Source organism: Mandrillus leucophaeus, unplaced genomic scaffold (assembly GCF_000951045.1).
Source record: "Mandrillus leucophaeus isolate KB7577 unplaced genomic scaffold, Mleu.le_1.0 Scaffold3, whole genome shotgun sequence".
Taxonomy (NCBI): Eukaryota; Metazoa; Chordata; class Mammalia; order Primates; family Cercopithecidae; genus Mandrillus; species Mandrillus leucophaeus.
The window spans coordinates 14,876,679-14,890,276 of NW_012103142.1; the positions used below are offsets into that span (position 1 = coordinate 14,876,679).

General features: G+C 43.9%; 1 protein-coding gene across 4 annotated transcripts in view; it reads right to left on the bottom strand.

Annotated features, from left to right (window-relative positions):
* The window catches only part of ADGRF5 (adhesion G protein-coupled receptor F5), a 103,724-nt gene that overhangs the window by 40,184 nt on the left and 49,942 nt on the right, over positions 1–13,598 (bottom strand). For all 4 annotated transcript variants that reach the window (XM_011986872.1, XM_011986874.1, XM_011986871.1 and 1 more), the window contains exon 3: positions 8,571–8,625. In XM_011986872.1, coding sequence (XP_011842262.1) covers positions 8,571–8,625 — 55 coding nt within the window. The remainder of the gene's footprint in view (positions 1–8,570; positions 8,626–13,598) is intronic.

The window sequence follows — 13,598 nt, forward strand, 5'->3', positions numbered from 1 at the left end:
TGCTCATTCCCTCTCTTCAATGATACTGGATAAATCAGTGATGATAGTGAGAGTAACAATAATAGCAGCAGTTGCATTTATTTATCATCTATTAGGTTTTAGGGCCATGAGGACAGCATGCATATATCCATTTTGCAGATGGCAAAACTAAGTTTCAAAATGTTGAAGCCACATTGACAGTAAGTGTCAGTGCTGGGATTGGAAACATTTTTCTGACTCCAAAGACCATTTTCTTTTCATCATACCCTGCCACACCTCAGACGGAAGAAGATAATGAATGAGACCACTTTTTTTTTTTAAAAAAATAATTTAAGTTCTGGGGTACATGTGCAGAACATGCAGGTTTGTTACATAGGTAAACACGTGCCATGGTGGTTTGCTGCACCCATCAGCCTGTCATCTACATTAGGTATTTCTCCTAATGCTAACCCTCCCCTAGCCCCGACCCCCTGACAGGCCCCAGTGGGTGATGTTCCCCTCCCTGTGTCCATGTGTTCTCATTGTTCAACTCCTACTTATGAGTGAGAACATGTGGTGTTTGGTTTTCTGTTTCTGTGTTAGTTTGCTGAGAATGATGGCTTCCTGCTTCATCCACGTCCCTGCAAAGTACATGAACTCATCCTTTTTTACAACTGCATAGTATTCCACGGTGTATATGTGCCACATTTTCTTTATCCAGTCTATCATTGCCAAATGGGACCACTTTGTAAACTTTAAAGTATTATTAAAAATATGAGTTATTATTGTTAAATGTGTCTTTAGAACTTGATGTACAATTCCTAAAGTAAATTCTAAAATAGAAATCAAGTTCAAAGGCAAAATGATTAATAATGAATCAAAGAATTATGTAAACCATTGTTTAATTCTATTCAGCATAATAAATGTCTTAAAAATTCACATTCGGGGCCAGGCACGGTGGCTCATGCTTGTAATTCCAGCACTTTGGGAGGAAGAGGTGGATGGATCACAAAGTCAGGAGTTCGAGACCTGCCTGGCCAACACAGTGAAACCTCATCTCTACTAAAAATACAAAAATTAGCTGGGTGTGGTGGCAGGCACCTGTAATCCCAGCTACTTGGGAGGCTGAGGCAAGAGAATCACATGAACCCGGGAAGTGGAGGTTGCAGTGAGCCGAGATTGCACCACTGCACTCCAGCCTGAGAGACAGAGCTAGACTCAGTCTCACGGGGAAAAAAAAAAAAGTTCACATTCAGGAAAAATGCATTGTGATCCATTGTCATTGATACTCATGTATTTTGATATTAAGCTTTGCTCTGCTCATTTGTTTGTTCCTTGATTTAATGATTTACCTGTAATTTTACTATTTATTGAATGCCTGTTTTCGAGGCACTGCACTAGGAGCTGGAGACACAGGGTGAATAAAAGGAGCAAAGCCCTGTCTTTGAGGATCTTTCATCCTTATACTGGAGGCAAAAGATAAGTTTACATTTTAATTTAATAAAGGAAGGCAAGGAAACAGAGTGATTGGGACAACAGGGATGGCTTTTTGTTTGCTTTTATTTTTTTATTTTATTTTTATTTATTTATTTAATTATTTATTCATTTATTGGTAGAATGGTTACAAAAGACCTTTCTCAAGCAGTAAACTTTGAGCAGAGACTCAAATGAAGTAAGGTGCGAACCAGGAAGCTATCTGGAAAATGTCACTCTAGGAAGAGTAAACAGGTGTGAAAGCCGTAGATAGCAACCCTCTTGGCTTGGTTTAGGAATAGCAAGAAGACGCCCTCAATCCCCCAGTACGCACTTGAAATTGGGTCATTTCTTCTCATCTGAAGCCTAGAACAGTATCATGCTCCTCTAGGCAAACAGAACGTAGAGGCTGTGGGTGAGCTTTCTTCCCTGTAATGCCCTGGGGCAACAGGATGAGCACCTAAGGAGCAGCTTAGATGCTCAGGGATCAGCATGACCCACATAGCAGCGGGGTCAGAGGCTCACTCACCTCACTCCCTCAGAAGGCCCAGTTTAGGGTTAGAAATGCCAAACCCACTTGTCCCGCTCAAGCTGAGGACTTCAGAGCCTGGGAAGTGACATTCCTTGTCCTTCCCCAGACTACCAGGGACCAGGAGGAATGAGGACAGTTCATCAACTTCTGTGTGTGTGTTTTGGATGCACTCCCGTCCTCCTCTGCTCCTCAGGATGTCTGACTCCTGGGAGTTTAATGTGTTTTCTTTGCCCCTGGCATTGTTTGTCTGGATTTTTCTGGCTCGCTGATGCCTTGTGTGGAAGGTAGCCAATTCCAGGTGTCATCAGTGTCACAGACAGAGGCCTATCAGCAGGCCCAGGAGGCACAAGACAACCAGGATTTCCCCTCTCCTTTCCCATAAATCACTGCCAGCCACACAGCACTTATCTTACAGGGACATTTCTGGAAAGTTGGCCACAAACTGCAACCAAGATATTTGGGTCTTAATCACAGCTGTTTAAGCAAACAATTCTACTTTTGCCTGGAAACACTAATGGGAACTATGGTTTGTCAGAGTCAGAGCTTAAGTAGATGCATAAATTAACCTCTTGCCTGATAACCTCACCCAGGAAAAAAGAGATTGGTTGGTGTGGCTTCCTCTTGACTAAACAGACCAATACAATTTTACCATTGATGGTTTGGCTCTCCTGCTTCTCCCTGTTGGTCTTAGTATGTAAATATCAAAAGATACCTACTATTTTGCTTGTTTCTTGATATATTCTAGAAGGTGGCAATTTGGCAGCATTGTCTATATCGTACTGTGTGATTGCTCTGCAGATGCAGTAAAGGGATCTTATTCTCTCTTCAGGTTTCAGAAAGAGTTGTTTACAAAGAAGTAAATCATCAGAATCCAAGGCTATGGGCTACCTGGCAGGTGTAGATGGAGGAGAAAGTGGGCAGCACTGTGTCATCAAACACCGGACTGTGAAGTCTGGGGAAGAGAATTCATTCCACTAGCTAGCCACATACCCAGATCATCAAAGTTAGCCCCATCTTACCTAGTAAGATGAAGGCGGATATACCAGTCTTCCTTACTCTATAAAGCTGCTCCAAGAACCATGAAATGGGACTTCATGAGCCAACCAGGAACACAGGTTGAAAACTCTAACTTATAGCTATGAGCATGGACTTTGGAGCCAGGGAGAATCGGGGTGGAATGCCTTCTGACCTGGGCAGGTCATTGAACTCTGTGAGCCACACTTTGCTTATCTGTAAATGAAGGGTAGTATTTTCTCTGCAGGATGATTGGTAAAGAGCTGGAATTGTACATGAAAACCCCTAACAAAGTGTCTGGCATATAGTTGCCAGTAAAATAGTAATTCTGATTATCATAAATATAATGATTATATTCTACACAGATGTGTGCTGATAGGTCAAGACATGCTAACATTAAGGGCGCGGCGCGGTGGCTCACGCCTGGAATCCCAGCACTTTGGGAGGCCAAGGTGGGTGGATCACGAGGTCAGGAGATCAAGACCATCCTGGCTAACACAGTGAAACCCTGTCTCTACTAAAACTACGAAAAATTAGCTGGGCAGGGTGGTGGGCGCCTGTAGTCCCAGCTACCTGGGAGGCTGAGGCAGGAGAATCGCTTGAACCTGGGAGGCGGAGGTTGCAGTGAGCTGAGATCGTACCATTATACTCCAGCCTAGGCAACAGAGTGAGACTCCATCTCAAACAAACAAACAAAAAAAGAAATGCTAACATTATTCCTATCAGGCTTCACCTTTGGGATAGTTAAACAAACAAAAAAGAAAAACATTAACCAGAAAAATGTTAAAAAAGCAAAACACTCCCAATGTTAAATGTCAAGCTTAAAACCAACCCCACACACCAGCCGGACAGCGCCAGGTCTTTTATCTCACTCTACCACCACCACTGCGGCTCAGAGCACTCAGGGCCGCATGTCATCACCAGAAAGGCTACAACCATGACAACCCAAAAGTTTGTTCCTCAACCTGGGGAGTGTCCGGCATTTCCCGAACCCAGATCTAAAAGGGCCAGCACACCCAGGTTGCTAGGCCTGCAGAAAGGGCAGGATTTCCGTGCTAGCAGCCAGAGACCCAGTCTGGGAGGAACCTTACTCTGACTAAATAGATGTGAAAATGTGAACGCATCCAGGTAGACATCCTGAATCCCCCTCTCTCACTGTTTTGCCTCTCATCGGTTATTCCTTTAAAGCCAAAGAATAATCATTGGGGCTCTTCAGCACCAGGCTCCAAGACATACCCCCTTTCCAATTACTGTCAGAAACCTGGAATGGAGAACTTGGCCAGTTGATATTTGTATTACTGCCAACCAGTAAGTAACATTCACTTTCACTCCCCCATGAAGAGTCCCCGTAAGACTAAATTTGGAGCTTAGCTGCAAACCTCCAGAACAAGCTTTTCCTTCCAACTCTGGTCTCTACCTGTGACCTCCCCAAAGCACCATCTCCCAGGTTTGTATACTCCTGCAGAGTCACAGGGATTATTGCTGTCCTTCATCCCCAAGTCACATCTGTCCAAGACCTTTTGCTGTGGTTTTCAAAATGTCTTTGGCGAGCATTTCCTCTGCTTCGTTCCTATCTTACTCCATGGCAGGGTCGCATGTCTAGACTGCCGAGCCTCCTGGCCGGTCTCCCAGGCACTAATTTCTTCATGTAATTTATTTAGCCATAACCATCGGGATACTTTTCATTTAAGCGCATTAATCAGTCACCTCTCTGTGCCAGCCACTCAGCTGATCCAGAATCTACCTCCTGATGGAATTGTGACATGACTCAGGATCTTTCCCGCATTCTTATTTCTCTCTGCTCCCTTACAGCCACTCATTGTCCTAACAGGCAGATCCATGCTTTTTCTTACCTCTAGGTTTCATGCAGGCTTCTTTTTCCTGAGAGAATTTTGAAAGAGTTTTCCTAAAATGCTAACTCCTGTATCACAGCCTCTGTGCCCCTGCCTTCAAGTGGTACAGAATACCTTCTCTGGACCGGAGGTGGATCAGGCCCTTTCAAATGCAACACTATTTTATCAATAAATCGATTTTCTTTGTTTTAAATTTCTTTAAAAAACTATTAAAAGAAAAAATAAACACCAGATAATTCAATTAACATTTTAAAAGTAATATTAACATAACATTATTTAATCTTTCTAAAAACCCTATAAGGTACTAACTCTGAGAGAGATGTGTGTGTGTGTGTAAATGTGACATACATAGGTGATACATACAAATGTAATACATATATATATGTACTATAATACAGTCAGCCCTCTCTATCTGTGGTTCTGCATCCATGGATTCAACCAATCTCAGAGGGAAAATATTTTTTAAAAATTGTGTCTATACTGAACATGTACAGCCTTTCTTTCTTGTCACTATGACTTAAAAAGTACAGTACAACAATTATTCATATAGCATTTACATTGTACTAGGCATTATAAATAATCTAGAGATGATCTAAAATATATGCAAGGATGTACATAGGTGATATGCAAATTTATACAATTTAATATCAGGGACTTCAGCATATACACATTTTGGTATCTGAGGGGTTCCTGGAACGAATCCCCCATGGATACCAAGGGAAGGACAACAGTATACACACACACACACACACACACACACACACACGTATACACATATACACACATATGCATGCATATATATATATATATATATATACCCAGACACACACATATAAATTCAAGGGGCCAGTTAGGTTATATAACTGACCAGTCACTTGGGTAGAAATTCATGGTGTGCTGAGAATAAATGTAAGTATTGATCCTATCTTTAAAGATGATTCTATTCCAAATGCTAAAGATTTTGCCCAGTGACTCAAAAAAGAAAATTCCTGACCTAATTGTCTTTCTCTTAGAACCTTTGTCTCCTTCTGGCAACCAGGCTTCAGAAAGGGAGAGGTATGTGTATGTGAAAGGGAATAGCACTCTGAAAATCTGAGCCCAGTTCTAACACCTCACTTAACTAACACACCCACCAAGCAGAACGCAGACACCTCCAGGTGGCATCCTGCTGAAGGTCACATCTTCTGTTGCTTCCTTTCATCATTTTCCGGAGAGTTGTGTTCTTTTCTCTTATTTATTTATTTATTTATTTATTTATTTATTTATTTATTTTTTTGAGATGGAGTCTTGCTGTGTCACCCAGGCTAGAGTGCAGTGGTGCGATCTCAGCTCACTGCAAGCTCCGCCTCCCGGGTTCGACCGATTCTCTTGCCTCAGCCTCCTGAGTAGCTGGGACTACAGGCGCCCACCAGCACGCCCAGCTAATTTTTGTAGTTTTAGTAGAGACAGGTTTTCACCACGTTGGTCAGACTGGTCTCAAACTCCTGACCTCGTGATCTGCCCACCTCGGCCTCCCAAAGTGTTGGGATTACAGGCGTGAGCCACCACGCTGAGTCACATTCTTAATTGCAACTTACATTCTGGATATCTGGGGTCTAGTGCCTAGGTTTTTCTATGGCCATTTCTTACTTCAGCGATTTTGTAAAAGTACCAAGGTCAATCCGTCTTCTGCAGACGATAGGTTGATTCATTAACACTTCCCAAATGACTCTAGAAGCCCAAGAACACAGAGGACCATGTATAATAAATGGAAAACATCTTTTCATGGTGATTTAACATTGTTATGCTTGTTTTTAATGAAAGCACACCTGGAAAAATTTTGACATGTCAAATCCTTAGATATAGAAATGGTTTCCTCCCCAAGGGCTCTCCCTTCAAACTGTCACCACGGGTCATAAACAGCCTGGCTCAGAAGTGCAGGAAGACATTCCTTTTACAGCTGTAATCACCCACTGCTCCGGAGGAAGCCAGCAGCCTGAGCCCTACAAGAACTTGACAGAAGCCTGGAGCTGGAACTCACTGATTCATCGTTTGAATTTAAAAAGCCAGTCTTTCAAAATCCCAGATGAGCACATCTCTGACTCTGCTCCCGTCATAGGGTGCAGAAAAGTTTAAAGGGTTGTTGGGATGGGGTAGAGGTAATGATACCCGTTTTAGAGCACAGAACGTACAGACTGTGCTATAGGCCACTTTGGGGAAGGAGGGAGAAAGGGAGCGTGGGATCCCACAGGGCTAAGAAAACGAAGGCTGAAACAGAAAAGAAAAGAAAGGGAAGAGAAAAGAAGAGAGGGAAAACCAACAGTGGTATGATCTTCCAATCAGCATTTTTAAGAGCTTAATAAAATGTGGTCAAATTCTCATTTCAAGCACTGGACAACAGTTGAGTCTGGCCACTGCACCGTGAAAGGCTCGAACAGATGCCATCACTCTGACCTTAGGGTAAGCCTGCCCTCTTTGGCAGCCTACTGTCTCTTTTAGACTCATTAGATGAAGTTGCACATGCCTGAAAAAATGATTCCATCATAATGTGATAGGGTGAAAACTTTTTCCTTCTAGATATTTGGTACAGCCACTCAGCCAGCAGACCCGTCCTGATAGGAATTCAGAAAGGCGCTGTAATGTGAACGTGCAAGTGCTTCATCTGTTTGCTCACTGGTTGAGAAAGAAACGGGGCCTGACGCCAGGTTACAGAGATGAGGGGAACTCATGAGAGCTCTCCTCTACTGGGGGTGGCAAACAGGAGGTAAAATAATCACAGTGCTTTGGGACAAATGTTGTGAATGGAAATGTATCAAGGGAAACAGGAACGCAGGAAAAGCAGTCCCTGATGCTCTGGGAAATGGATGGAAGGCCTAGCAGGGCAGGAGTTCAATGGCAGTCTTGAGACTTCAGTGGGAGTCTCCCAGATAAACAAAGGGGGATGACGGGCAGGGCGTTGATGACGTGAAAGGGAACAGAAGGAAATCAGGTGGGAAAGGCACGGAAGGCCTGATGAGTCACGAGCAGAGGATTGGCTTTTAGTTCCAAGGCCAAGGGAGCCTATGAAGAGTTCTATGGAGGGAAACGACAAGATCCAATTTGTGCTTTTGAAGGGCTGCTATGCTGGCAGTGGGAGCACCAGGTCCTGGGAACACCCAGCCTGCGGCCCTGCCCTGACATCTGCGCAGGGTCCACTCAGGATGGGATTTGAGGGTCGGTGTGTCAGAATTTGCAACTCTTCACCCACCCCTAACCCTCCAAAGGGCTGAGTCTTGTATTTTTCAGATCACTGCTTTAGAGGTGAGTGGGAAAACTGGAGTGAGAAACACAAGAGGAGGACTTGAGCCTTGAGGTTAGATTGCTTCACGAGATAAAGTCCAGAGTGAAAGATGTTTTTCTTTTTTTTCTTTCTTTTTTTTTTACGGCAAAAAGAAAGGTCTCTGGATGGTTGGCAGAGAAGTAGGCCATTTGGTGGTGTGGGAGGGCAGCTGAGGAAAGAGCCACAGAAAAATCTTAGGAATGTGAGGAGCAGTGATGGCATTGGGGAGGGAAGGCGGGTTCTTACGTGTTGTTATGATCCAGTTACCATCATTTGGTAGAGAATGGAGTTTCCTAGTAATTACTTTTGGAAATCACACTGCACTATATGACCCTGATGTGATTGGAGACTGAATTACGTGGACTACAGTGTTTTAAAAAGTTGCAACACATATCGTTTGAGTAGACTTACAAAAGAGATTGCCAAGCAAGAGTTTACATACCGGCTCGTTTTTGCCTCAGTGCCTCTTCACCAGCTGGTTCATATTCATGAAGACTCTGAAAAGAACATTTGAGAAAGTTGTCAATTAAGGTTAGAGAAGCCTTTTCACTGTGGCTCCCCACTTAGATACCCCTAAATGTTGGAGCTGAGCTTAAGGCCACAGCCTTAATGGATGCGGGGCACACAGCAACGAAATGGTTTGGAAAATGAAGTGGAGTTGTTACTGCAGTGTGACCTAAGAATTCACTTTTTTTGACCAGTCTCTAGACCAGGAGCAGAAGAAATCACCATATCTGACTTTCTCAGAGTTCCTGCAGTTTGAATCCTGTCAAGAAATATAAATTATTATCATGTTCTAAACTTGTACTCTCTGCCTGACTTGAACTGAGTCATCCCAGCGACCTTCGAGACAAGTCTCACGACCTCCTTCTCAACACTCAGCCTGCCCCAACCCCAGTCTTCCTGCTGTATTAGGGCTCTTTAACCACTGTGCATGCTTAGAAATTATTTTTCCTGAGTCTGATCCTTTTTCTCCTGGATGGTTCTATTGCTGGTTGCTGTAGTAGGAATTAAGAGAGTCTGCTCTAGAGTCAGATTGCCTGGGTACAAGACTGTGCCACTCACTTTGTGGCTTTGTGACCTTGGGGAAGTTACTTATCCTTGCTGAGCTTTAGGGTTTTTTTCCTGTACAATGGGAATAATAACAGTATCAACTTCATAGAATTGTTATGAAAACTAAGCAAACTACAGTATGGCATGTAGTAAGTTCTTAGTACATTTTAGCTATTATTATACTGTGTGGTGATTAAAAGTAAGGACTCTGAAGACATGGAGTTCAAATCCTAGCTCCATCATTAAATGAATGTATGACCTTGGGCAAGTCATTTAACCTTTCTGTGCCTCTGTCCTTACCTATAGAATGGGGATGAATATAGCTTATCTCAGAATGTTGTTACAAGGATCAAATGATTAGTAAGTGTAAGGCACTGAAAGTAGTTTTGGTTACATGGTAAATATTATTCAGGGAGGGGGCACCAAGATGTTCTGGGGGCATCATGCTGCAACTGCCACCTGCCACCTGGTGCGTTTCTGTGAAGTTCATCTCCTTCATCGTGTAGCTTTTTTGTTAAAGAATAGGCATTGATCAGTTTCACTCATGGGCTCTCCACCAGTTCCGCAGCTGGTAACAGAGCCTACCTCGTACCTTGACCTGACACGGATTTCCTAGCTGGTCCCTGCCTGCCTGCAGGTTTTCCTGTGATGTGTTTTCCACCCCAAACTCCCTTCACACTCAATAGAAAAGCCCCACCTCTCTGAAGCCTCCCAGATAACCCCGCCCACAGAGATCTGTGCTTTACCCTGACCTGCACGCATCCATGACCGCCACCTGGGGCAGAGCTCATTCTGCCATCGAGGTTGTCTACCACTGTTTTCTAGTTATCTCACATCATCACGATGACAAACATAATACTTCCTAAGATGTATTTAACACCCTGTGCCAGGACAAGGGTAGATGCTGTTATTATCCACATTTCACTAATAAGAAAGCACAGGCACAGAGAGGTCCAGTAACTTGCCTAGGATCATACAGACTTCAATGGCAGAGCAGGATTCAAACCCAGCCGGCTCCAGAGTCTGCACTTGCCCACACAGGCACTGCATCATCTTATCAGCAGAGACCTGGGAAACTGCCTTTGTCGCAGGGAGTTGGTCTCTCTTCACTCAGAGCCGTTTCTCTTTGTCTGTATAACCTCTTCCAATTCCCTCCTCCTTTCCAGTGAACCGTTCCCTTGGCTGGTCTCCCTCTTCTTACTAAGTTACATTTTTAGGAAAAGATCAGACGTCAGCAATTTACCACTCCATGTGAGGTTTACCTGTTCCCCTCACTGATGCCCTTAGGAGGTACTGGTTGAAGAATGTATTAAAGTCAGTAGGAAATGAAACAATGAAAGAACCAAAAATGGAAAGAGGAAGAAAGTACATGAAGTCGTGACACAAGTATCAAGTACTATCCTGTGTACTTGAGAGTTCATAAATATTCTTGAAGAAATAAAGAGAGGAATGATGAATGATGACTGGAATTTCAAAAGCCCAGTTGCTGCTTTGTTTGCAGTGCAGTTATTTTAGATGTAATTGAATATGCAGGAATGGAAGGTGCAAAGTCAATGTATAGGACTGGTTCCGGCCCAGCTTCCCCTGGAGAATGCTTTGGCTTTCTGCCCAGGCAAAAGGAACGTTCTTCATGCTTTCCGGCCTCCATCCTCTCTGGGGTCTGGTGGGGAGGAGGGAGTGGCCACTGGGAGCTTCCTCTGTCCACACTTCAAGGCAGCAGTTAGGGGACCCAGACAGCACACGAGAACTTGACCACCAGTGGTCACCTTTGGGCAGTTCTCCCAGGTCGAGTTTTCGTTCTCTCTGCTTTCCACTAGGACTAAAGCATTGAGGTCTTGCCTCTTTGTCTCGTCAGTTACATGTTAAAATCAAGGTGTATTTCAATTATCTAATGCAACATATTTCAACTCTTTGTGAGAATCAGGATCACTGGTCTCCCCTGCCCCCAGTGTGATTCAGTAGGTTGGGGGTGAGGTGCAGAAAACTGCCTTTTCAACCAGCACATCCATTGACATGAGGCAATCTTTTAGAAACACTATTTTCTGAAGATTTTCTGAATCTTTATGGTGACCATCTGGAACTTTCAGGGCACGTCTTTGCAAGTGCTGCTTCCATAGCTCTGTCACCTGCAGCCTCTTTGTTGTCCAGTGAGAGCAACCTACTTCCTATTTTAAGCCCTGCAATCATTGGAAATAATGGAGGAAAAAGCACACTGATGGCAATGAAGCCTCTCAGGAGGTGGGGTGGAGATGGTAAATGCCCTTGACCATCCCCAGATTCAAAGAGGTACAAAGATCTGGCTGCCAAGTCACGGGACCTGGATGTGAATTGAGCAAATGGTCGCACCAAGAAGTGAATCCCACAGTTTCAGAATTTTAGGAGATGTCATTCACTCCCTCGCATCCTCTGTTTCTTACATTATGAAAAATAGTAAGTGCTGAGGCACATCAGATGCTCAGTACAGTCTCTGGCAGTGGCATGTGCCGTGTATTCTGCTGACCTGGGGCTCATTGTGGACCAGCCTTACCGTCCTGAGTCCTCATGTCATCCCAGTTTGGGGAACTGTGGGACTCCAGCACTTGCCTTTCCTCTTACACGTTGGGTGCTGAGTAGAACTCACAAGGGAGCATAGGTTTGCCAGGGCTCCCAGTGCTAGGCAGTGTATTTACTTCAGACAAGAAAACAGATCTTCCAACTGGACCTCCCTCTGCCAGCTCTATCTGTGTAGAGGTCCCCAAGGGACTGTCTGAGCCACAGTGGACAGCGCTGTCCAGAGGGAATTTCCTGAAGGCCAAGCTTCAGCCGGAAAAGACAAGGTCACCAATTCCAGGAAGTGCCCCACCCATCGGACCTGATGACTTCACAAATAATTGTAGTGGGGGCAGAGTGGCCTGGAGTGGGGGTGGGTAGTCAGTCAGGAATGAGAGGTGGCTTTTTGTTCATGAAGAAGAAAATTCCCAGGGAACAGGATGGCAAACGAGGAGGTAAGCAAAGGCTCCTGCTTTCCCAAATCTTACGCCTACTCGCCCGAGCCCTGCCACACACGCCTCTTTTTCTTGACCTGAAACCTCCAATTTAACATCTTTGCTTCTGTGTTTGAAAACTGTCTGAGCAAGAATCCTCTAGCAAAGTCTGCTCACATAAGCATATTCAGAGGGGTTTATTTGTATCAAAAGTAATCACAGAAGCTGCAATGACTTTTGCACCAACCTAATACTAGAATATTAAAAATAACTGCAAATGCATAGGCACTTGAGCTCTGTGCTAGTCACCGTGCTGTGGGTTGCATGTAGAACATTGAAGCCTCACAACAAACAGATGAAGGAGATGTGATTTATTCTCATGTAGAGGAAACAGACTCAGGGAAATGAAGAAAGTTGACAAAGTTTCCAAAGCTAATGAGAGTCAGAGCTGGGCTTCCATTCAGACGTGACATCAAAGTGGAGCATGTACAGCCTGTAACTCTAAGATGGTTACTGGAGCAGGATCCAGGGCAGCATGTCTGAAAGCCAACATCCTGGGCCCCACCCAGGCATCCTGAGCTAAAATCTGCATTTGAAGAAGGTCTCTGGGCAGATCCGTGCCCACATGAAAGCTTGAGAAGCACTGGGCTACATCATCACCCTTTAAAAGCCTTTCACCCCACGTGTGTATATTCATGTTCATAGGAACATTATTCACAATAGCCAAGAGGTGGAAGCAACTCATGTCCATGGATGGATAAATGGACATACAAAATATAGTACATATGTACAACAGGACATTAAAGCCTTAAAAAGGGGGAAGTGCTGACACAGGCTACAACATAGATAAACCATGAGGACAATATGCTAAGTGAAGTAAGCCACCCGCAAAAAAACAAATACTATATGATTCTACCTACATGAGGTATCTAGAATCACCAAATTAATAGACAGAAATTAAAACAGTAGTAACCAGCAGCTGTCAGTAGAGAAGGAAATGAGGAGTTATTGTCAAGTGGGTATAGAGTTTGAGTTTTGCAAAATGAAAAAATTATGAAAATTAGTTGTACAATAATGTGGATACACTTAATACTACTGAACTGTATGACTAAAAATGGTTTCAAGATGTTAAATTTTATGTTAGGCATAATTACCACAATTCCAAAAACCAAGCCCATCACCAGATGTTGCATACATGTGACATTTAAGATGGTAGAAGGTCAGTCATGGGAACTGGGTGGCAGCTTAGGGCAGTATAAACTGATCAGGCAGGCTCAAGTGCACTTTTCCAATGGAAGTCCTCAGCCTTTGGGTTGCATGAAGACATTATAACTTGAAGGGTGGATCTACCAAGGAAAAGTGGGGTCCTTTGAGGTGAGTGGTAGGAGCTTCCAAGGAGATGGAGTTCACATTCCACCAAGAGACCTAGGTCAACTTATCCCCTGACCAGCCTT